Raw genomic sequence first — 27,499 nt, 5'->3', positions numbered from 1 at the left:
TTTGAGAATAATTGTCAACAACAAGTACATTCTGTCAGAATTTATAGCTTTTATTCTCTTAGAATGCATTGAATTTTTTAATTTTTGAATCTTGATTATGTTTTCTTTGTGGATTTAGGTTTTAAAAAGACTAACATTGATGTGGAGAAGGAAGAAAACATAGAGAATGAGAGTGTATTATACCGGAATGTGTTATGTTACAATGTATAATATTCTATCAGAATAGATTAGTGTTTTTGTTAGATTGTGATGTTTTTTTTTCTTTTTTCTTTCAAAATGTTGTTATTATTCAATGAATCACAATCATACAATGTAATTATTTGGTATATTGTTAGTTCAAGAATTGATTTTGTGTATTCTTTTTAGAATGTATTTACTAGTTTATGGTTGGCATTCTATCATTCTGACAGAATAAAATCGAAAAATATATTTACTAGTTTATGGTTAACATTCTAACATTCTGACAGAATAAAATCGAATTTTTAATTTTGAATTATTTAAAAATATTCAGATTTTTAAAAATAAAGGAATTAATTATCCCTAAAAATCCGAAAATTTCCTTTTTTAATATAGGTTAATTGACTAAAATGCCCTTATGCTGGAATTTATGTGATTATACGGTATATGTTATCATATTCTACTATCATAGAACCTCAGATCATGACCGTTGATTATATTCCATCTGATGGTCCAGATCTGTGCATTCTGGCATACAATAGTTACTAAAAACAAAATAACATAACCCTATATATATATATATATATATATATATATATATATATATATATATATATATATATATATATATATATATATATATATATATATATATATATATATATATATATATATATATATATGCTCATTTAAAAATAAGGTTAGGTATATCTCATATATTTGTATCTATGATGTTGCTATAATTAGATAATATATTAACCAACCTCGTTTATTTGTTTGAAACATTGTAAAGAACTTACGCTACAAACCTTAAATGTTGACACTGGTATTGAAAACGACATGTAAGAAAGATTAAATATTGGTTAATCAACGGCATATTTAGAAATTATTTCTTGAGAAATAATAAAAACAAAAGATATCGAATTACAACTGTGAAACAAATTGACTGCGGTCCAAAATAGCTGAGGATTCGTTCTTTAGGTAATGATAGTTGTAAGTTGCGGGCCTATAGCATTGTTTCTTATAAATTCTTATCACTAACGGACAATGTATTTGTTGTCAATAACTTTGGTTTATATTAATTTATTATACACTTTGGAAACTCAATATATGTTAAAGCCAAAGGCTCACATAAAAATAAAGATTTTTAAGCTATTTTAAACTATAGCATCCAAAGGCTTATTTTCATACTCAACTTGAATTTTGAATGCACCCTAGTGCAAAAAAATAATAATAATAACAATAATAATAATAATAATAATTCCTTGATTTCAAAACATGCTTCAAATTGGATATATTGTAATATTGGTGATTTCAATAACATGTTTTTTAAAGAAAATATTAATTCCTTAACATTAATTTCTAAAAAAATTGAATTACCAAACCTGAACAAATATTCAAAAAAAAAAAAAAAAAAAAAAAAAAAAAAAAAAAAAAAAAAATACCAAATCTTTTGGACAACATCAAGTGGATGTGAGCAAAAATCGAAACCAAAAACCAATAAAACCAAAACAAAAGCCAAGCCATAAGTTGTGGTTTTGGATTTTTTTTTTTTTAAACCGAAAAAATCGATTTGGACATTTGTAACCGAACCATAAACCACCCCACATAAGAGAAATTGATTCATACATTATATAATTTATTTAAGATATTTAATATATTATTATTAATTGTTTTATTATTAACTTAGAACTATAAACGTGCTTAAGCGTGAGTTAGTATATTTAATATATTATTTAATTATATGTAAAATCCATGTACTAAACGGTTTGATTAAAAAAAGTTAAATATCGAGATGTAAATATTAAACATTTTTTTAAGTTAATTTTCAAAATAAATAGAGTATTTAACTAATGAACCGATATAATCAAAATAATCATTAATGAGAAGCTTAGCTGGAATATCAATAATTATATTGTTATCATTTTTTCTTTTTTCTTTTTTTTATATCTAATAACTAGTTTGCAAATATTGTTGTTTCTTCAATATCAGATATTTGAACACTTATCCTCATATTTTTCGTTAATCTTAGGATTTTGCAATTTAACCAAATATAAGAAGAACTTAATGGAGCATTCATAATATCATATCTACTTCCGTTAAAAACCTGTGTATTATACGTGTTGATTTAAAAAAGAAATATTAAAACTAAGGATTAAACATTAACAAATTTTAAAACGATATATTCAATAGGATTTAACTGAAATAAGGAAACCATACTTTACAATAACTTCAACCAAAATCACTTTATTTTTTTAATGATTGGTTAGTGGTTACAAGTTAGTATCACCAAGTTAGTAAAATTCGTCAACGTACGGATTAAAACTCAAAACCTTTAATCTAAGATTCAAAGTCTCTAATAGCTAGGTTAGTCCCACATTGGCAACCAAATCACTATAGTAATCATGAAATGAGGAATTAGTAAGCACTTTTAATAAAAAAAATATTGTTGAAGTATCATCCATAGTTTACTATTATTTACAATAAATTATTCTGGTAATCATGAAATTCTATGTGGTCATTTCACTTCCTATATCATCTTTATATGTTGAAAAGTATGATTATGTATTTACATCAACTATGAAATGATCTATTTGCATTATCAAATTTACATAAATGTTCAAATTAGTTTACCTTATAAATGAAATTGACATTAATTTTGAAAATAAAAAATAAATGATCCTTATTGGTTATTATGAACCAAATTATAATACCATGGGATGTTTGGAGCCATTGGAAAATCAATAAGAAGTGAGGCAAGATGTTGAGATTAAAAAGATTCACAAACTTATGATGGAATCCTTGTCATTTGAATAAATAGTTAAAAAGGCTCAAAATTAATTTTTTTCTGCACAATTAATATAAATGATGTAGCCAACATTAATTATGTCTTATTTGGTAAAAGATCTATAGTTATAAAAGTATGTGTGTAATGTCTCATAATATAATTGAATTCTAAATTTCGGGCTTTTGATTTGTTGGCTGAAACTACATCTAATTAATAAATATGGTAACTTTAAAGATGTAACGCTCGCAGATTCGGACTAGTCAATTTAGAGACAATAAGCGTCAAAAATGATGTTTTGATTGAATATTATTTCGAGTAACTAATTTTAACCAAGTTATTCACAAGGGTTATGTAAATATTAAGAGCGCCAAAATCTGATTTATAATGAATAAGTTACGACCCACCGATGTTTTACGGCAAAACCAGCATGACACCAAGAATTGTAAAAAGTGACTTTGCGATAAAATAATTTTTAGCCTTAGTGATCTAAACAAAAATCGTAGTATACGTTAAACCAAAAGCGTGCATAAAACGAACGTCCAAATCTGACTTCGTAAGAGGAAGTTATGATTTTTCTAAGATTTAGATCAATGCACAACCCGAAATTCGAATTTTAGATTGATCGATTCTTAGCTGACACAACCTAAATGAGAATTGAAGATCTCATTAATAGGATTTCAACCATAAATAGATAGTAGAAAAGGTAGTCTGTATGTAGAAGTTATGAATTTTACACGGTCATTAATAGTGTAATCTTCTCATACTATTAAATTTAAAATCGGTCGAGAAGTAGACAATTGAGTCAAAAGGAAAGTTGTAGATCCCATCGCTACCTATGTGTGGATATAAAGAACGTCAAAAACGTAGCTCGTATGCAAAAGTTATGGATGTTAGTTTTTGGAATAACTAGGAAGCAACATGTAGCACGATCTGAGCCATTGCTTCCTCACCACAGCTTGCCACCAGATGGTGACACTTGGCCACGAATGCCTAATTTTCAGCTAAGGAACACCCCGTGTTCGGATCTTGAACTCCTAGTGTTCGCATCGAACTCAACCTATAAATAAAGGCTCAAATCTCCCATTTTCTTCACACCTCTCCACTTCTCTTCTCCTAATTACTCCCAAACCTTCTAAGATTTTGTCACACCACCAAACCAGAACGGCAGAAACATTCAGGGGCAGGGGATGTCATGTACAGTATCACAACAATTGTATAATAGAAATCAAAGCAACACAACCCTTACATTGATAAAGTAGAGCATTTACATCTGTTCAATACATAGCTTGTGTGATATCAAAATGTATAACAAAAGCATAAATACATGACTCTAGAAAGCTCCGTTTCTCAAAATCTTGCAAGTGTACCTGTTTTATCAGTTCCCTGAGAATACTAGTGATTTTGGAAGTGTATTGACATTTAAGTTAGTGAGTTCATAAGAATGTTTTAGTGCCGGAAAACTTGTCTTTGTACTTTGAAAATACTAGTGAATTTCTCAAGAAAATACAATATTTTATATAATGAAGATAGTGTAGTCATGAATGTCTCTTGTGTTTGTACACTCTATTAGTGTACTCTGTGTTAGAAAAATAGTGTATTGTATCTGTATTTGTATGAAAACCCTTGTAGGTATTCCTGGAAACCACCAGTTGTAGTGAAGGTAGTGTACTCTAACAGTGTTTGTATAAAACCTTAGTATGAAAACCTGATATTTACCAACTGTAGGGTTGAGTAGTGTACCATACTAGAGTTTGCATAAAAACCATGTATGAATGCCTGGTTATTACCAGTTATAGTGTAAAGTAGTGTACCATAGTTTTATTAATGAAAATAAAACCATTGAAGTAGTGTTAATCCTGTAAACAAATGTTTTAGTTATACTGTTGTGAGTTTCATATAATCATGCTAATATGACCTAGTGGCCTCTACGACGTTCTTCAGGCGTCACTATTATGACATTTGGCACCCCCAGGCATGCATGTCTAATTGTAGCTAGCAGTTTAGGTGTGGGATTATCAGTCCCAAATAGATCTATACACAAATTTCATGCACTCTATCCAGGAGACTTTGTTTATAATTTATAGGACTTAGTTTCATACCCTAATGGATACTAGTGAAGTAGTACCTCACAACCCTGTATCAACTAGTTTACGTGTAGTGTTGTAGTGTCGTAGTGTTCTTGTATTAGAAAATAGTGTGTATTGGCTCATATTAAAGTATCTTCTAGGGTAAAATAATTATACTTTAATAATTATTTTATTAGAGTGTGTAGGTACCAATGTACTAGAGTAGTGATTCTCAAACTATACCAATTATAGTTTGATTGTCCGTTCTTGTTTCGTCTATCGTACTTAGTAAAATAGTGTACAATTTCAACTATATCGACTATAGTATAAATATATGTTTCATGGAGAAATAAAAAAAGCATTTGCAATTTAATTTTATAAGTGATTGCCCTTATACTCAATATAATACAAAAGGGTTTATATATATATATATATATATATATATATATATATATATATATATATATATATATATATAATATTTTTAGGAACTGTAGCAAAAGCTCGTTTTGAATCAATTGCAAAGGTTTGTAAAATAATTAGAAATATTTGCATAACACAATAGCCCTTGTGTTTTACTTGTATTCCCCCCTAAAAACATTAAAAACATTAAAGTGTAGGGGTATGAACTCAACTTATATGTGTGTTGACGTCGGAATTTAACGTGTTGTAGAAACGATCCTCGGGTAAGCGTACGCGGAAATAACGTTACCTTAAAAACAATTGTATTCATCGTCGTATTCAAATTAATAATTAATTAATTTAAATAGTGAATTGAATAATTAATTAAGTAAATAATGCTTACAAATTAATTTGGAATATTTGAGATAAAAGGGGAAGGGTGTTTTCGGTGGAATTGGAGTTTTTAGTGGGGAGATTGGATGGACTCCGTATGATAGTGTTCTTGGTGAGACTCTGAATATTTGAAGATTTGAATGTGGTTTGATGAACTCGGTTGGATGTTTCAAGATGATATGAAGATCTGGATACAATCTTTATGAAGAGTTGGGCAGCAAAAGAGAGAAATGAATTGAGAAATCGGCCTAACACACATATATATTGGAGAGTATTCGACCTGATTGGGCCAAAACCTTGAGAATTCGGTCCTTAATGGGCCTTAGCTTTGAGAATTCGTTCCTTCATGACCGAATTCACCCTAAAATCGGTCCTAAAGTCAACAACTTGAGGGTGTTCGATTGTCTAGGTCAAAAAGTAAAAGGAAATTCGGTCCATACTTACACCATTTATGGAATTCGGTCTTACTTATGCTCCTTTAAGGGAATTCAGTCTTGTTTCTAAATTAGGATTTCATGAATTAAATACAACATTTAACCCTTTATATTATCATAATTCAAACTAAGTACTAGGTTTAGGTATGTATAAGTGCAACCCTTTGTTTGATCTAGTGTAAGCTTTGATTTAATCATATGATATTATCAAGTGAATCGTGCACTCAAGGCATCTAAGTTTCTTATAACAACAAGTTAGGTTATGGTTTGTTTGTATAGAATGGTAGTGTTAGACTATTATTGATTCCAAAATAACGGGTTGTCACATCTGTTAGGTTTTGAGCATTCTAACACTCCTATGGTGTACATGCAATCCTAAATACCTTGGATCTATGTTTTCTCTATTATACATGAAAATATCAATTTTCCAAGGTATTATCCTAACTAGCATATTATGAAGTACATGTCATATAAAACTAGTAGAATTACATACCTCTTTGTTGGTGCTTGATTCCATGGAGCTCAAGAGCCTAGTGCCCCAAGTGTGACACCTCAAATGATTCACACAACATCATGAACATCTTGGAATAACCATGAGAGAAGATATGAATGCATAGAAATTGGTTTGCCCTCTATATTATGCACTAGTGCCTATTTCACCAACTAATGGGGTCTTTATATAGTGTGTACATTAGGGTCACACCATGTAACCCATGACTTTACCCATTCCATATGCTCCCTAGGTTTTAAACTCCATGGAGTATCCATGGATAACTTCATGGGTTTAGCCCAACATAAGGAATCTTGGATCATAAGCCCACATATATAAGAATCAATGATTTACATAATCAATCCCCATATATTTAATTAGTGTCTTTTTTATCACTAAATTAATTCCAAATTAATTCTTGATCAATACTTATTAAATAATATGATTTCAAAATACTATATTAGAGCTTATAATATATTAATATATCACAAATATCTTCTTCTCATTAAAAGGTCTACCCAAATGTTTTGATGTCATGCAACGCAAATGGACCATGTTGGTTCGGGTCACGTATATACCAATTATAGCTATAAACTTAGACACTAATCCAATAGTCTCCCACATGGATAATTCGAATAACTATTATTGCAAGTATAACTTCACAACCTGACCAGCAATCGTAGCTTATAAAAGCTGTTGCCGAACTCTGAACAAATTAATGACGTGTCCATTAGATAAGTGATCATATATTCCTCCTATCTAGATATCATATGGACTGAGACATGGATTATAATCATTCTCTCTGTCCATTTTTTGTTTCCCGATGTCTGATTTATGACGACCGACTAATTGAACAAATCAAATCAGTCCAGGCTTGGCCAAGCACTTATGGGTGTCATCACTAAATCATCGAGAGGCACAAATATCGCTTTTATCCCTTTAAGGGTAAAAGGAATGGATAAACTTCAACTCATATGCTTGTACTGAATACTTGTTGAATCATACAAAAAGGCACGTTTTATAACATCGAATTACCAATGCATTTTCATGCAATCAATGTATAACCAACTCATAGTCAACAACTAATATCTCTAGGTTTGAAGAATATAAGATATTATCGTCTCATGATTCACTCATGATAAAATCCAGGAAGTGGTTTAAATGAGCGTGGGTTTACTCCAATACTCAGAACTTATGAGCACTCATGAATGTTGTAGCAACCATTGCTATGTCTAATGCACATTAGACAAATCTTACAAGCCAGATTCATGACAGTCTTGATTCATATCTACTTCGAACATATGACTGACTGTGGATGGTTTGAATAACTTAGTCATTCAGGAAAAACGACCTAGTTATTCTAGAAGTCAAAACATGCAAAATGAAACACAAGACTAATACTTAATCCTATATGCTCCCAAACTCTTGAGTGTCAATAAAAACCCTTTTATCTAAGCACCATATTGATTACTCATTATTCATTTTTTCAATTTATCAACTTAATACTTGAAATGAAACAATAGTCATGTCATGCACCAAGCATGCATACTATGTTTACCTATGGTCCTTTCTTTTGTGAAATAGATCAATTGAACACGGCTCCAGTGATGCTCAATTCACAATCTGAATCCCTTTTGTAAATGTAAGAAAACCAAACTCTTTCCATTTGTTGTAATCTGTTAGATTCTAAACTTATATGCAATGATTCTCTTGTAATGACTATGCACAAAAGTCACAAAGACTTGGCAACAGACATTACAAAGTATTCCAATGGGTATCAATTCCATGGAAATGAAGTCTCATATTCAAAGTACATTCCTTTAAACATCCTTATTTGCATTAAGTTTTCTAATCTTGCACAGATTCAGAGAATAACTTCCACCTATGGAAACAATTCTATGTTACCATTTTGACTATCACTTCAGAACAAGAGTTTCCTCTTTTCAGAATACGTCAATATGGTCCTTTCTAAAGTTTACATTATACTTCCAATTGTCCACGATCAACCAATCTTTGGCAAATCTCAGATTGTCCTCGACAATTGTTTAATCATTTTAGTCATGTCTGGTTCTATTCCATTTTATTTTCCATGTTCTCACAATTCGAACTATGAAGAGGGATGGCGTAATCATAATCCAATTTTGAGAATGCAACATATATAGAATTTCCTTATGTTGAACCATTCAAACATAACATTGCTAACTTTTCAAACCCGAATTGAAACTTTTGTTTTCTATAATTAAAATCTCAATCTAAGCTTGTAGAATCGGAATTAAGTATAAAATCCTCTCCCTTAATTATAGTAAAACAACTTTTCAAACCCAAATTGAAACTTTTGTTTTCTATAATTAACATTGCTAACTTACAACACTTAACATAACAATCATGCTCTGCTACAAACCGAAATTTCTTCCGTTATTTTAACCCACCTCCGTTAATAAAAATTTAATTTTATTAAATTTTCCGTCAACTTCTTGGGTTAAGTAAATTAACTAAGGTTATTATTATAATTACATATGAGTCGGAAAACCAAAAATCGTGGGAAAAACTTACGATTCCTTAAAAAACACCGAGTTCACAGCCAAGACGAGTTTATGGTCGGTTCCAGGTGGACCCCACCACCTACCACACCCCAAGCCTATAAATATAGTACCCCCACCCTCATTTGAACCTTCTTGGCTGAAAACACCCACTTTTTCTCTCTGAACCTCTTGACCGAAAACTCCATAAAGCCCTCCTTTCACTCGAAAAACGCCAGACATTGTCATTTGAGGTCGTTTGGGAGCCTCTGGAATACTTTTTAGTCGAAAACTAGCACTCTTGTTCTTGAGTTTACGGTCGTAATCCACCAGATCTTCAAAACCCGCAAACATAGTTCACGACCGTAAACTCCATTCACGGCCGCAAATCTTGTTCACGGCCATAAACCCCCTTTACGGCCGTAAACAGCTCTTTCGTGGAGAAAATACTGTTTTCCTCGATCCAACCATGTCCCAGTAACATTCCTTAATCGAAACCAAGTATTTATCTAATACCTTATCTAACGAAATCGCTAATTTAGATACATATGTGTATTTATTTGATATTAGGATTCCGTTAAGTGCACCGTACATCAACTTAAGGATTGTCCATTTCCATCGTTTTCATCCAAACAACTGTGAGTTCATACCCCTACGCTTTTATAAGTTTTTATAACGTTTTTCAAGGGGGAAATACAAGCCAAACATAAAGGTTTTCACAAGTTAAAAACTGATGCAATTACTACGGTTTTACATCAAACTTTTAAATAAATTATCCCTTTTGTAATATACGGAGCATAAGGGATGCTTTCTAAACATAATTGCATAGTTTTCAGAACAATACATGAACATAACCTACCAGTCAAACTATAATAGGTATAGTTTGGGGAATTCTTTACCAGTTTTACAGATTCAAACACATAAACTACGACATATTTAGTTTATCCATATTACATTCAGATAACAAGAGTATCTTACTAAATAATTATTTTGCATATAATTATTTATACTCTACACCATACACAAACGATTTCGAATACGAGAACAACAAAACAACATGTAAACTACTTAAGACCGGATTGTGAGACCTTATTCATAGTACCCTTCAGGGTACTGGTAAATCCTCTACTTTTAGTATAACCAGAGTCTCCTAGAGGGAGAGTGTGAAATTTGTGAATAGATCTATTCAGGACCGACAATCCCACACATGAACTGTTAGATACAGTTAGGCAGGCATGCCTAGGGTGACAAATTTTGTAACATCTAACGCCTAAAGAAACGTCATGGAGGTCATCAGTTATATTAGCATGGTTATACGAACTCACAATAGTATCAACTAACCTTTGTTTACGGGATTTCCTTTTTCAATAGTTTTATTTTAATTAATAAGATTACCTACTTACTACACTAGAGGCTATTCCAGGGATCCAACCTTTGGTTTTATTTTATGTAACAAAACTACCTTTCATACTGGTGAAAGCTAGGGTTTTCGAACAGAACTTACACCACCTAGTGCTGGTAGCCAGGGTTTTCAAACGTAACACATCTTACTTACTGGTGATTAACTATGGTGTCGATACAAACAATATTTTACTTACAATGAAAAGAAATCCTTTATACAAATTTAGTGACTAGTTTTCAATACAAAAACATGCTTATGAACTCACCAGCTTTATGCTGATACGTTTTCAAAACCGCTTGTATTCTCAGGACAACGATAGACAGGTAACAGGTACCTTTGCCAACTTTTGGAGAAGACGGAGCATTTTGGAGTCTCGTCTTTATTCTTTTGCTACTTTTGATGTATAAAAACTATGTTTTCAAACAGATGTAAATATTCGTATTGTAATGTAATGGTTGTGTTTACTTTGATTGCTATGATACGATTGTTTTGGTACTATGCATGACGTCACCCGCCCCCAGACGTTTTCGCCATCTGTTCTGACGGTTCGGGGTGTGACATGCTCCCACTAACATGATGATTATTTGCATAACACTTATGCTCACACTAGCTCTGACATGTATCCAGAAATCAGTTGGACTTCTTGAAATCGATACTTTATTGACGTTCTAATTTATGATACGAGATGCTTTGATAAGACTTTATCAAAATCATACACCTTTCCTTAGATAGCTCACACGTTTGTCTAAACAATTACAAAATGATATTCCATAATCATAATGTTTAGACCTTCTGCCATTCTCACAAGTCCATGCTAGTGTGCCGGTTAACCATACGCGCTCCACTAATGACTTTGAGAATGCAAATATCACAATTGTTATCTACTTAAAATCTACTTAGTGGAAGATTTTCCTCACCATCATTTTCATGAACCGGAGAGAAACCTTATAGCACTTAGAATTTTTTTTTTTATGGTGTAAGTGTTCCTATCCATGTGAATTTGTCAAAACCATAATCATAAGACAAGGTTAGTGACAAATCCAAACTCATATGGACTGAACTTGCCCAATCTCATTTTCTTGCCACCGGGTAGCACAAGTGCCTACCAATGCTTCCAGGTTGTTATGCAAATAATTGAGAACTAATAGAACTCACAAGCATACTCAACTTAAACTGGAATGGGCACAAAAATAAATTATGTCAATACAATGGGTTACAAACCTCAAGTTGTGTACTAGTGATTAAACAACAGGTTTTATTCTTGACTAGCCCTTGAAACTTCTCCAAGATCTTTAAGACTCCCACTGTCCTCTTAACATATGATATTCTCTTATCAAGAACCATTCCTTAACAAAACAAATATTCAAGAGTTATTGTGGATTCTTATCAAGATAAACAATTCTCACAATTGGTCTTAGTTGGTCTTTGTTTTATCCAAAACATCACAACTTTCCAATTTCAAATGTACAAGAGTAAGAAACATGTTACTCTTACATTTGACAAGTTTTAGAAACCTTTGTTAAAATTATGTCACTCAAGGCTCAATCTTGGAGTATGACTCTAAGATTTGATTTTTGGACGAAGTATAATTTATCTTTTGATTTAGCCATTTCAACAATTCATGACTCCTCTCCTTAGCCAAACAAATAGACTAAGGTGTCCTTAGAGGATCAATTGTGATATGGTTTTATAATCACTAAGATAATCATAAAACAAGATACTCAAGTACTCTCCCATCTCTTCATATTTGAGAAACTTTTATCTTCCTTCCTTATTTGATTCTTCTTATCCGTTTTGTCATACATTGAAACCTTTCCAATGTTTTAGAATTACTCTTAAACTTGTAAGCATAACCATATTTACTAAACTTTAGTAAATCATAACGAATGATCTTATCAACCTTTGTGGTGGACCTGACCAGCACACAACCAAGTGCATGCAATCCTTTAGTCCTTCACCTAATTCACATGTACATGTTAACAAGGAATTAGTCTTAATTTCCCAAAGATGACAATTTCTCATTCATCATACAATACATTTGCATCACTTCAAGTTTTTATCCAACTGAAACTTAGGTGTTGAGAATCTTTCCTTATTTGGTAAATTATGACACTACCACAAATGAAAGAATCAAATCCATTTACCAATATTGGTTATCAATGGAAACATATAAACAACAATTTTTTTCATAAATTCCATTGTAAGGATACTTCAAATAAATAAAACAAAATTTTCTTTTATTAAAAAAAAATAAGGAAAAAATTATCCTTACAATGCAAATACATATGAAAAACATTTTGTTGTCTATTCCTAAACAATATATATATATATATATATATATATATATATATATATATATATATATATATATATATATATATATATCATAACTCTTATGAAGCAGCTCAAAATTTTGATCATCGGACCATGCTATCAAAATTCATCTTCACGATCAGAATCAGCATAATCATACTTTAAGCTTCCTTTGATTCTTACAAAACATCAAAATGTAATTACATTACATCATGTATTAAGAATCTCAAAAAGAGACTTAATAGAGTTAGATAATGTAGTTTACCCAAAGCAAAGTCAAACTTTTTGAATTTACCTTCCTTATCAAGATTCAGGTAAATTGGGCAGCTTCACAACCAATGTCTATTTTATTGGCAAAAGAAATATATGGACTCTTTGGAAATGGTATACAAGACTATCACAGACTTAGACTTTCTCCTTACCATTAGGTCAAATGACTTGACCATGGCTGATCCCTTTCAATTGGGAAGAGAAAGTTTTTCGGGACTTCCAATGTCATCATTGTTAATGTCCAAATAGATTTGTGAAGTAGATCTTCCAATTTAATTTGCTTTACCAATGCTCCAAATCATTGTTGATTCAGCATCATCAAGCAAATAGGTAAGACCATTAAGGTTCATGTCGTGATCTGTCATTAGGGTGTGACTGAAGAACCAAGTCAACAACCAGCTACCTCGAGACTTCGACACCCGACTCTCCCAGCTTGCCAATAAGGATTGAGTGACCTTGAACTTTTCAAGTATTTGATCCTGTGGGATAGGGAGAATAACTGGAGGAGGTAGAGGAAGTTAAGTATGATTTCTAGTCCCACTAATGCACAACAAAGGGATTGATCTTTCACCTTGATTGGCTTTTGGGATATCATCTTCATTAGGAAGCTTGTACCTAAAGATTTAGGAACACCATAGTTGTCTGAAGGAGACATCTATAAGGGAGAAATTCAAGTTAGTTGATTTAAAGTCCTTAATATAACACCCAATATGAAATATTAACGCTAGGACCCAACAACCTACTTATAACTGGAAGAGGGATTCCGTAATCCAAGTTATAAAATAGTTGAAGCTAGGTAAATGACGATTTACTAATTTCCACCACGAAAAAATGAAATATAATTAGTTTTTGATTGGATTTGAAACTCCTAGATATTTTGAGATACATTGAACTTTCAATGACATGTTTAAATCTCAATTGTGTCCTCTCAAGTTTGTGAATGGAATGTCGAGATCACAAACAAGGTGTGAATAACCATGCAAATATACTTGGTACCCTTAATATTTATCACCTAATCGATGTACCGTTTAACCACACACGCTCCATTGATCTATGATAAATTTAAGTTACTCTTTTCCACACTTGGTCAGTCCCAGGTTAGTGTGTTGAATAACCACACACGCTCTACTAATGACTTAAAAAGGTGGAAAGTGCAATTCATGGGTTAGCACCTATTCACATTTTCCTAAGTAATTAAGATTGGGAATTTATAAGTGTTTAGTTACTTAGTATTTATCATTATACTTTTAATGAAGGGAGAATTATAGTCCTATCCTACCCATTCGGCTAACGACCCTCCACCAATCAAGTAAGCGGTGGGTGAGAGTGGACACCCATTAAACTGCCATTTTATAGGCAGTAACCTTATACCCCCCCCCCCCTCTTAGAGACTGGCTTCGTGAATAAGGCCTACTAACGGTAACATTGACTTTACTCTTATATATATATATATATATATATATATATATATATATATATATATATATATATATATATATATATATATATATATATATATATATATATATATATAATAGTATAAGGGTGTATTTTACACATTTAAAATACTTGGTGGTTTAATCTTATTAAATAAACTATACTCTTAATTTAATAAAACTTAAACCATGTCATTATGGAATTATTAACTCCTTTAATTAAACACTTTAATTAATTTAATAGAGTCCATAAAGTTTGAATTTTAACTTTTAAAATTCTAGAGTTTTGAATTAAAGCATTAATGTGTGTAAAACTTTACAAATTCCAAAAATGAGGGAAAGTTTTGAAACTATTTAAAACCTTTCATATTCAAAATTAATGAGTTTAATGTACATTAAAATGAAAACTCTTCATTTTATGTAACTTCTTATTATTTAATAACACTTTTAAAGAAGTGACTCTTAAACATCCACAACTTAAGGACAAGTTATGGAGTCATAAAAACAATTTAATGAATAAGACTCTTCATTTTGTGTAACCGAGGACAAGTTATGGAGTCATAAAACAATTTAATGAATAAGACTCTTCATTTTGTGTAACCCATGGCAATAATTATGAGTTTTAAGATTCATAAATATGACATTTCATATAACTTGAAGACAAGTTACAAAAGCATATTTTATCAACTTCTTTTAAATCAATATGGATTGAAAACAACTAACACATAATTTTTTTACTAATCTAAATCAACTCATAAACAAGGTAACACAAAAAATTTTGGTAATCCATAACTTGAGGACTAGCTATGGAGTCCATATAATCTCATCAAGATAAAGAATTATACTAACAAAACAATTTGCACATAATTCCTCTGATCTAACTAAAACTCATAAGCATGAACATTCATAATCAACAATTTTTCAAGAATTACATAAACATATATAAACTTGAAACTTTGATTATAGCATTGAAATTGGTTTAACATAATCATTATCACATTAAAAACATGTTTTATAACTCCAAAACAGTCAAAGGTAATGATTCTAGACCAATTCCAACACCAAAACTCGAAGATATGTTGTTTGGGGGTCCAACTCGTCGAGTGCATGAACCAACTCGGCGAGTCGGATGAACCCTGCCTTGGACTTTTCGAGTCCCTTCATGGACTCGTCGAGTCCCCTGTCCATACATCGCAATTCTTCGTTTTTTTAGCAATTTGCATCAAGTATAAGTGAAAACAAGCCTAGGCTTTGATACCACTGTTGGGTTTTGATCATTCTAACACTCCTATGGTGTACATGCAATCCTAAATACCTTCGATCTATATTTTCTCAATTATACATGCAAATATCAATTTTCCAAGGTATTATCCTAACTATCATATTATGAAGTACAAGTCATATAAAACTAAGTAGAATTACATACCTCTTTGTTGGTGCTTGATTCCGTGGAACTCAAGAGCCTAGTGACCCAAGTGTGACACCTCAAATGGTTCACACAACATCATGCACATCTTGGAATAACCATGAGAGAAGATATGAGTGCGTAGAAATTGGCTTGCCCTCTATATTATGCACTAGCGCCCATTTCACCAACTAATGGGGTCTTTATATAGTATGCACATTATGGTTACACCATGTAACCCATGACTTTACCCATTCCTTATGCTCCATGGGTTTTAACCTCCATGGAGTTTCCATGGATCAGTTCATGAGTTTAGCCCAACATAAGGAATCTTGGATCATAAGCCCACCTATATAAGAATCAATGATTTACATAATCAATCCCCATATATTTAATTAGTCTCTTTTTTATCACTAAATTAATTTCAAATTAATTCTTGATCAATACTAATTAAATAATATGATTTCATAATAATAAATTAGAACTTATAATATATTAATATGTCACAAATATCTTCTTCTAATTAAAAGGTCTACCCCAAATGTTTCGATGGCATGCAACACAAATGGACCATGCCGGGTCGGGTCAAGTATATACCAATTTTAGTTATGGACTTAGACACTAATCCAACAACATCATCCCCCCGTTAGAGGGAATTTTATCCTGGAATTCTTTCTATAGAGAATACATTATGGACTAAGGAAGAGATGCAGGTACTTTTTTGCATCTGGTCTTCTTGCTCCCAAGTGAATTCAAGTCTCAGCTTGGCATTCCAACGAACCTTCACTGTCTGTATGTGACTTTGTTTCATTCATTTGACTTCCCTATCCATGATCTCTACTAGTTCTTCCACGAAGTTAAGACTCTCATTTATTTTGATTTCATCGAGAGGAATCACAAGAGTCTCATCAGATAGACACTTCTTTAGATTTGATACGTAGAAGATGGGATGTATCCTGTTAAGTTCTTGTGGTAAACGGAGTTTACAAGCTATGGGGCCAATCCTAGCGAGGATCTCGAATGGCCCAATGTACCTCGGATTTAGCTGTCCACGCTTTCTGAAGCGTATCATGCCTTTCCAAGGTGAGACCTTCAACAGAAGGTGGTCACCAACCTGGAACTCCAAAGTTTTTTGTCTTTTGTATGCGTAGCTCTTTTTTTTTATCTCTAGAGGCTTTCAACCGTTCTCGGATTTGTATGATCTTTTCAGTGGTTTCTCGGATGATCTCTGGGCCAGTGAGAGTGCTATCAGGAACTTTCTTTTTAGTTAGCTATGTGTCACCCACCTTAGCCCAGCATAGAGGGGATCTACACTTATGGAAATAGAGGGATTCGAATGGAGCAGCCTTGATGCTAGTGTGATAGTTGTTGTTATATGAAAACTCGATCAGTGGAAAATGGGTGTCACGTGCTTTACCAAAGTCGATCATACAAGATCTCAGCATTTCCTCTAGAGTTTGAGTGGTTCTCTCACTTTGCCCATCATTTTGAGGATGATAGGTTGTGCTTATGTCCAACTTAGTTCCAAGAGTCTTCAGTAGGGACTGCCAGAATCGTGAGGTGAGTACGGCGGGTGCGTTGGTTAGACAAAAGGGCGTCACTACAAACTCGTAGTGACCTTATCGGGTTCAGGAAGCTGTCTTAGGGACATCACTTTCCTGAACTCGTAATTGATGGTACCCTGATCTTAGGTATATCATTGAAAATTAGCTTGCTCATTGTAGTTTATCGAAGATGTCGTCTATTCTGGGTAGTGGGTAGCAATTTTTAATAGTGTTTTTGTTGAGCTCGCGATAGTGTATGCACATCCGGAAAGATCCATCCTTCTTCTTCACGAACAAGACCGGTGCTCCCTAGGGTGAGAAGCTTGGTCTAATGAATCTCTTGATAAGTACTTTGTTCAGCAGTCTGGATAATTCTTGCATCTCTGCCAATGCTAGACGGTGTGGGGATTTATCTATGGGGGTAGCTCCAGGTATCAATTCGATTAGAAACTCGACTTGATGTTCGGGAGGAACTCCTGGAAGATCCTCGGGGAAAATATCAGGGAAGTTACAGACTTTGAGGATGCTCTTGAGGTCTTTAACTTCTTGTTTTTCATTAACTACATGATCTAGGAATGCGTTATGCTCCTTTCGCATGTATTTTTGAGCTTTGATGCACAAGATGATGCGAAGGTTTGTGCTAAGTCTGTCGCCACAGATAACGAGGGCTTCAACATTTGGCAGATTGAGGCGAATGGCTTTTTTGTAGCAAAGAATATCAGCACGATTGGGGCTCAATCGATCCATGTCGATGATGATGTCAAAGCTTTTTATAGAGACAAACATAAAGTTGATGGGAAAGGAATAGTCGTTTAGAGTGAGAGTGCATCCTATGAATACGTTGTTAGTCCTCTCTTTCTTTCCGTTAGCCATCTCGACAGTACAGGTTTCAGTTAGAGGTTGGTATTGGTGTTTGAGTAAGTGTTTGAATTTTGACTAACAAAACTCCTCTCCGCACCACTATCAAAGAGAATACATGCATAAGAGTTGTCAAGGAGGAACGTCCCCGTGACAACGATGGGGTATGCAGTTGCTTCCTTCTGACCCATGGCTAGTACTTTCCCTGTGTTTCCAACATCTTGCCTTAGGGAAATTCCATTTGTAATGCCCGGTTTCACCGCACCCATTACAGTCAAAGTAGAGCCAGATCACTGAATCTAGTTGTGTATGCAGCAATATCAGAACTAGGGCTGTAAACAAACCAAACGAACACGAACAAGGTCTTGTTCATGTTTGTTCGTTTAAGTTAGCCGAACAACAAACAAACACGAACGGATAAACGAACGACATTTTCTTGTTCATGTTCGTTCGTTTAACAAATTACTTTGTTCATGTTCATTCATTTATGTTCGTGAACATGCTAAACGAACATAAACGAACAAAGATAAAAAAAAAAAAAAACACAACTGAACATATATGAACATAAACAAACATATAATATAGAAATATAATAAAAAATAATTAAATATAGATGAATATAAATAAACTTAAACGAACGTAAACAAACATCATAAACAAACGTTCACGAACATAAATGAACGAACAAGACTGTTCATTTTTGTTCATTTAACTAAACGAACGATAATTTTTGTTAATGTTCGTTCATTTATTAAATAAACGAACTTCCCGCCAAACAGTTCACGAACGGTTCGCCGAACGTTCAGTTCGTTTACAGCCCTAATCGGAACCCTTCATCTTCAGGCTCCAGAGCTCCTGTTCCAGATTTTACATTTGTCCCCTAGGGCAGTATTCATCCAGCATCAAATCGTTCAGATCATCCCAACTCATGGCATTGGCTACTTGAAGAGTTAGGGATTTGACTTGGCTGTTCCACCAAGTTAGTGCTCTATCAGTGAAGGTGCATGTTGCAAACTTTACTTTTCTGATCTCAGGGCATGCACGGATCTCGAAGTTTGATTCGATTTTCTCGAACCAACGGGTTACTGAAATGACACCTCCAGTGTCATCAAAGGACTTAGGTTTTTCATTCATGATGTCCTCGTAGGAACACTCCCTTGGGTGTGCTTTTTTTCTTAGAGAAAAAGATCTTTGTGATCATCGTTGTTCTTCTATTCTTCTATATCATCTTTTCTTATGTTTATACTTGTTTGTATTAAATCAAGCGAACATTCATACATACATATATATATATATATATATATATATATATATATATATATATATATATATATATATGAAAAGGTGAATATAACCGACAAGGTATATAAGCTGAGGTACCCAAACCCACCATACTATGGCATTTGTATCATATATAAATTACAATGTTCTTAAACCCTTAACTTGATCTATTTCCAAGATTTTAAAATTTTCAATATTATCATAACAATCGGTCCGGATCGGGTCAATTTAGGGTTTCAAGAATTCAAGGCATGGTTTTTGGGTAAAACCAAGACTCACGACGTGAGCCATAGAGAGGTCACAACGTGTATAATGGTCAATTAAGATTTTGATTTAAACTGAGCTCACGATGTGAGATACACTGCAACCCAAATCCATGAACCTTATTTTAGGGTTTCTAAACAGCCTCCTTTGTTCCTGAACTCATTAAAAATCATAAACTAACCTCTCTTTGTGTTTGTTAAGCTTTTACTGGATTTTTGGTGGTTTGAAGAAGAAGTGATCTCCATGGAAGCATAGTTTCATATTAGAAGTTTCATTTGAAACCCTTAGCTACACTTCTGGACCAATGTAAGTTATCAAGATCCAAGATTTATGTTTCATTGTTTCTATATCTAAGGTTTTATGCATATTTATCCAAAATCTTAAGAGTTGGAGTGTTTGGACTCAATAAAGTTGGAAAATTTATGGGTCCTTAGGTTCCCTTGATGCTTATATGACATGGATCTGAAGTTTGGAGAATGTTTGAGTCCAAGCTTGAGAAATTACTTCCTTTTTCTTCATCTATGACCTAGTTTGAGCTCAATTCTTATACTGGACATGCAAGATATTAAAGCATCGATTTTTATGATCATAGGAGTGTTAAGGAGACTCCTGGAAAAAGATGGAGTACTGGCTTAATGTATTAAGAGGTTTTTGGATCAAAGTAGAACTCAGACGAATCTCGTCACGTGAGGATTATGCCTGTCACATCATGGGGAGTGAGAGACCCCGCTATTTTATCCTGTAGTGGCTCATAATGTGAGCCACAGATAGTCACGTTATGAGGGCCAATCTGTTGACTGTTGAATGTTGACTTTTTGACCAAGTTTTACTTTGGTTCAAACTTGATCATTTTGGGCTATTGATTGAGATTTTATTCGATTCTAGTGTTAGTGGATTCATGGGAGCAAGAAGTACTGAAAAAGGGATCATGTCGCAGTATTCAGAGTTCTTCGATTCATGTGAGTATTGCCTCACTTTACCCATGGGTCGAAGGCAATAATGTCGGCCCACTAGTTTTGGTTATCTGTTAATAGAGGGATGCCTTAGGGATTGTATATAATCATGTAGGATAGAATGAGGACTCTTGATCTAGGCTTTTTTACCTGTTCCTTATTTGGTTGTTGTTTTAGAGTGGGATCACCTGACCGGGTGTCTACCTCACCTCTGAGTATATATGGTTATGCATTCCTTGGATAGTTGATATTTTGTAGGTTACTATGTTGTTAGATTTGTATCCTAATATTGGGTATGTTGTTATGTTGTAGTCATATGTTAGATCTATATCATGGTATATAGGATGTTGTTATGGGGTAGTGATCTGTAGAACTATATGTTTACATGTACTTACTGTTTATCATCTCGTGGAATGCCCTAAGGACTGTCTGTGGTCATGTAGGATACCCTGAGAGCTCTTGATCTAGGCTTTCTTGCCTGTTCCTTGTTTGGTTATGGCTCTAGAGTAGGATCATCTTTCGGGTGGCTATCTCACCTCTGGTTAATTATGGTTACACACTTCATGGAGGTTATATGGTAGTAAGACAGTGTGCAATGCGAGGACTAGTAGGCGGTAGTGAGTTGTATGATTGTTGTTTTCCTGTATTATGTGTCTACTTGATCCTTTGTTTTATATATGTCGAAATATGGTAATGATGGGTGGCGGTCCTGCTTTGTGTTGTAGGCCAAGATACCAGGTGCAGATCGATTGTAATCCGAAGGAACGAAGGCTTGGTAGGAGCGGTTGGGTTGAGGCAGTAGGCTAACATACCCTTTGCATTCCAGTATGAGGACTGATTGGACCTGGGTATTCCAATCTGGAGGTTATGGGAAGTTATGCATACTTGTATGATTATCGTATGGGGTATTTTAGGGGAAACTCGCTAAGCTTTATGCTTACCCAGTTGTTTATTGCCTCAGGTATCATCGGTTATCTCGAGAAGGCGAGGCATCACTATACACATTCATCAACAACAATGAAGATTCCATGTTTTAAATATTACTCTGGTCTTCAATAAATGTAATTGGAATAAATGTTTTCTCAATAATGGATTTATAACTGTGAAGTTTTACTTAAATAAAAATAAAATTTTTGGTTGTAAAAAAGGTCATTACAGTTAGCTTCTGCTTACATCACATCATTTTGCCGAACGCCTACCAAACTATGTATATTATAGTTGCAAATAAAAATTATCTAAGAGGAAGATAATTATGAAATTTAGAAAAATCCTTGAAGTAAATTAAGTTAGGAGTTGGATTTTAAGAACTTTGGGCGATTACAAAGCATATAAGATACAAACCGACATAGTATGGTGAGTTTTGGTACCTGGGCTTATATACTTTGTAGGGAATATTCAATTTTCCCATATATATATATATATATATATATATATATATATATATATATATATATATATATATATTAAGTAGAGGTGTAAGTACTAGACAGGAGGGGTGAAAAATAGAAGTGTATCCCCATAAATCCTAAGATCCTATACTGATTTGTTCATTATCTGAACTAAAAGAAATTAAAATTAGGGAAATCCATTTGCAAAAAAAATTCAATTTTTGAAACATAAGTATGTAAAAAAGTTCAATGTTAAGTAACAAAAAATTGTAGGAATGAAAACTTCATATCTGAAACCAGTTGTTAACTTCCTCTAGCTATTGGTGTTAAATATGTGACCAGATGTCAACTTCCTCTAGCTATGTCTATATGAAGAAACTACTACGCGCTATTAGATACCTTTCCATTAGATAAGAGGGTATGACCTTTTCGTATGGTAAAGTGAGATGATTTAGCATGATGGTGAGCTCTCGTAACACCCTCTCATTCAAATTCCCCCGTTTTTTTTCCTTTTTCTTGGTGCATTTCCACTACATTCTCATTTTTCTTTCCAAGCTTCTCCTACATGTTCACAATACAATATCATTAAACATATTTATTCTGTGAAGGGGTGAGAAGTTGCACCCCTTAGTCTTCATAAAAAATGGTTTACAGTACAACAATGTCATATGATTTGATTAAAAGATCATTTGGCTTTTCAGCAACATGAAAAGTTTTAGCATGCCTTAAACGTCAATTGTGTTAAAGGCAATTACACCCACGACTCTATAAATTTTTGTTTTATTATTAGTAATAACAATTTCTTATAAATGGCAAGTTCACATTGTTTTAATGTAATTGAAGATGAATTCAAACTTCATTTATGGTAAGCCTAGCAGGAAACTGGAATCCAAAACTTGTATCTTTTATTTGTATATAAGTGTTTGGAAAAGTAGATGTGTGAACTTTGGAAATATGTAGCACTACATATAACTAAAAGATAAACACTAATTGAAGTAGCTTTTTGATTAAAAGTTTTTTGTTTATAACAAAAGTTTTAAGTTCGAACTCTTGAACAAATTTTTTTTTTAAATTGAGTCTTTAAAACTAAAAGATAAAAGTTCTCAAAAGTCACCATGTCACCAATCCCTAAGCCCCCTTTATTTATATCATCCAACACCAAGGCCCACTTTTATCAAAGCCATTTTTCTTCACTATCAGAAAAGTCAAGATCCTAAAGATTAAGGAACTACTAAAATCTTCTCTAGCGCTTTAAATACGAAATATAAAGTATACCAAGGCTCCCCGAAATATATTTTAAAATAAAGACTCAACTCCAATCATTTTTACCTTCTAGTAGACAACTTCTTTCTAAATCGGTCCATAATACAACTATAACCATCAATTATCGGTATATTCAAACCACTTGGGAGACCCAAGTATATGAATGGAAGTTTTCTAGGAGAGAATTTGGACCTATAGCCAAAGAATGAACATCCAACATATATTCCTATTTCATAAAGGTTTGATATGTGCATATTGAGTTTCAACCTCAAAGCCAGGAAAAAGAACTGTAAAACTTGAATAAGAATCTCAACATTATGTTGAGACCAATCAGCCAAAAAGCATCATTTGTATAAGAAACATGATACACCAAAATCATGATGGTCGGTTGAAGCACCTCAAATCATAACATTCGAAACTTCATGTTTACGGTTGCAACCCTTCCATAACCAAAATGAATAAAAAGAAAGGCAAATGATCACTCTATCTAAGATCATGATTTAAATAGAACTTGGTAGTGAAGCTTCCCTTAACCAAAAGTGAAGCAAGAGATGATGAAAATCAAGCTCTTATCCAACCTTGTTATTTCTAACCAAAATCAAAAAAACTGAAAATATGATCCAAGTACCTCAAGCAAAGAGAGTCATGCACTTTTTGAAGTCTACTTTAAAATCATGAGATTCTTTTTTTCTTATACCATGCTACACTATCATTCACTATTTAAATAATTATCTAAGATTTGATGGGCTTTTATAAATGTAGATTGTTATATATAGACAACCGACTCAATAGCATTTTTCCAAATTGTTTGTTAACAATTAACATAAGTTGTATACTTTACCACAATATGAAATAGGTCTATAATCTTTGAAAAAGATAGGATGTGTTACTTTCATAATCAAAGTGATAAAAGAAGCATTGTAGTCATCAGGGGTATGACTAGTGTCAGTGAACTCAATAACGAAATCAAATACATATTTCTTAATAATGTACTGATATCATTTAATAAATTTAAACAAAAGTCCATCTTTCCCTTGTACCTTATCTCCACTACACTACCATACAACATCTTTTATTCTGTTCAGCTAAGAAACTTGCATCCAACATCTAAGCATCAGTCATGGCTAAAGCTTTGAACTAAGAGATTCTACTTGTCAGTAAATCCCCTTAAATTTTGAGAATTTACCTTTCAAGAACTTAAGAAAAAAAAATATTTGACCTACTTTGGGTTGGTGTACCACTTACCATTAGACATCACACCTCGAATAACCTACTAACAACGTCTGTCAAAGAACTTAGAGTTCTTGTCACCATCTACTTCCATTGATCTTAGCATTTTGAGCAAAATTTAAAACCCCAATATCCTCGAGTTATATAATTTTTAAAATGGTTAACGATCAACCACCTCATCATGAGTACCGACCACACCATATTTATATTCTATTCCACTTCACTAATAGATTATAACAAATAATTTTCCATCAATGTATTCATGACTTTAACTTTCAAATTGCATTCTTTGGCCTTGGATTTCATGAATTTCAACTTGTGTTTAAGTCTGGTCATTTTATTTGAATCATGGACCCCACCAAACTCAACCCAAGTTGAGGGTATAATGTCTTGAAAACATCCATCATCATCTATGAATGAAACTTGAAAGGAGGTACGCCATAATCAAAATTTTAATTTTTATAAAAGAATTAAATTATGATCCGGTCACGTTGTATCCTACTCCAAGATAGTAAGATCAAAGACTTCATCCGATAGACATTTACACACAATGAATCTATCTTATTTACTCATCTTGGTGTTTGCTTTATTAATCAATATAAATCATGACCGCCTATTTGAATTTCTACGAACGAAACATCAACAACAAACTGATTATAGTATCCGCAGATGATTGGAAAAAGATCAACCCTAAACATTCGTATTCTTAGTGAACTTTATTAAAGTCTCCAAGAGAAAAAATTGACCATGATGTTGATTAACAAAAAGACAACACTTCATTCGACAAGCTTCTTTTTTCAACTACATCCTAAGGTGCATATACGATTTGGCAATCACAACTGGATCTCATACTTAAAAGATTTCACCCAAATGATCAATAGTCGTGTTGCAAGCAAAATCAAACCGGAAATTTCTCCACATCGTCTTTACTTTAAAAAGACTCGCCATAACTATCAGATTCTCTTGAATTCCTCGAAAATCAATTGTCTGTAAACAAATTTTTTAATCCATCTCCTCTTTTTTACACTTCCGCACACCCCTAGCATTAATTGGGTTTTCTTACTATTTATCAATATTTGAAATATACTTCTTATATAGAATAAAACAAATTAATCATCATAAATGAAAGATTAAAAATGTAACGATTTGTTGAAGTTGTGTCCCAATGATCATTCCTGAGATAATGTATTTTTAACATGGTTGTAGAACTCGTTACTCGGTACCTGTTCGGCCGACTACCGGATAGCGAGTACTAAGGAGTACTTGGGAGTGCTCAAGAAGTACTTGGATTTGGTAATTTACTAATTCACGTAGAAATATTTTTAGAGAACTTATATATGTCAAAATCATATGTTAAAATCTTAAGTTGATTGAAATATATAACAAAATTAGATAAATATGAATATACAAAAACTGAAAAACACATAATGGTCTCACTTTGTGAATAATTACTGAAAATTTAGGATATATATGTAGTAATAGTCACGTGTGTGTGTGTTAAATAATAATGTAACAACGTAAATTTTCAAAACAATTTTTCATTTTTAAAAGATACATTTACTCATAAAATAATGTCAAAGCATAATGTATCAAATGTTATCATCACAAAACATATCCCAGAATCTCAAAACATAAACTCCACGAGTGTGTACGAATCATGCCGGCGCCTTCCTGCGATCATCACTAGTACCTGAAACACATAACACCACAACTGTAAGCATAAATGCTTAGTAAGTTCCCCAAAATACCACATAGAACACATACGCCTTTCTAGGCCATAACTCTGTGAGATCTTCTGATCCATGTATCTCAAGGGACTTCCGTTCCTAATTCTGATAGACCTTCTGGTCCTACCCGTATTGACCTTCTGGTCCGTAACCTCCTGACCTTCCGGTCCATGTCATCTTGACCTTCCGATCCTTATCATACATAACATACATAACACATACATATCACATAACAGCATATAGCACATACATCTCATAGCATACAAGACCTTCCGGTCACACATAGGTACCATTCTAGGTACAGTATAGTGAGAACACTCACCTCGGATATCTCGGATAATCTCGCACATATATGCACTGATCTAGCCCCCGCCTAAACACATAAACAATTATCTCAAATCAATAACGGCTCTCCAGGCCAAACTAGTCTCCTTCATGTCCTCTAAGAAGGCTAAAAGACCATTTTACCCTTCAAATGGTCCACAAGTCCAAATGTTGACGAAACCCTAAAAGTCAACAAAAGTCAATGGTTAACTTTGACCAGGCTCGTTGAGTGCACTCATGTGACTCGGCGAGTCCATGCATGCTTCGCCCCTGATCCTCACTCGACTCGCTGAGTCAACTCTACACTCAATGGGTTCTGACAAGTCGCGAATCGCGAGGCAACTCGACTCGACTCGTCGATTCCACTTATGAGCTCTACGAGTTGCTTCCATAATCACACTCAAATGACCTTCTGAGGTCAGATCTGCTTCTCTAATCTATAGATCTGACTTCCCAACGACCAATAACCATGTAAAGGTCGAAACTTGACTCACATGCAATGCACCCAAAGCTTTTTTTGTTGAAATAAGCACTAAAATGGCTACCTAGGTGCACAACTCAAAAGGGATGGC

General features: G+C 33.3%; 1 protein-coding gene across 1 annotated transcript; it reads right to left on the bottom strand.

Annotated features, from left to right (window-relative positions):
• Positions 1 to 1,553: 1,553 nt before the first annotated feature.
• Positions 1,554 to 18,512, bottom strand: LOC145029991 (uncharacterized). The gene is made up of 2 exons (XM_078978435.1): positions 17,991 to 18,512; positions 1,554 to 1,562 (listed from the first exon to the last, which is right to left on the bottom strand). The coding sequence occupies exons 1-2, from the start codon at positions 18,510 to 18,512 to the stop codon at positions 1,554 to 1,556; spliced, it is 531 nt and encodes a 176-aa protein (XP_078834561.1).
• Between the last annotated feature and the right edge of the window lie 8,987 nt (positions 18,513 to 27,499).

Source organism: Lactuca saligna, chromosome 2 (assembly GCF_052625555.1).
Source record: "Lactuca saligna cultivar CGN05327 chromosome 2, ASM5262555v1, whole genome shotgun sequence".
Classification (NCBI taxonomy): domain Eukaryota; kingdom Viridiplantae; phylum Streptophyta; class Magnoliopsida; order Asterales; family Asteraceae; genus Lactuca; species Lactuca saligna.
The sequence above is the reverse complement of the archived record's forward strand: the minus strand, read 5'-3'. Positions and strand labels throughout refer to the sequence as shown.

Coding starts and splice junctions, on each gene's coding strand:
- LOC145029991 (XM_078978435.1), bottom strand. CDS start 18,512: ATGGCTAACGGAAAGAAAGAGAGGACTAACAACGTATTCATAGGATGC.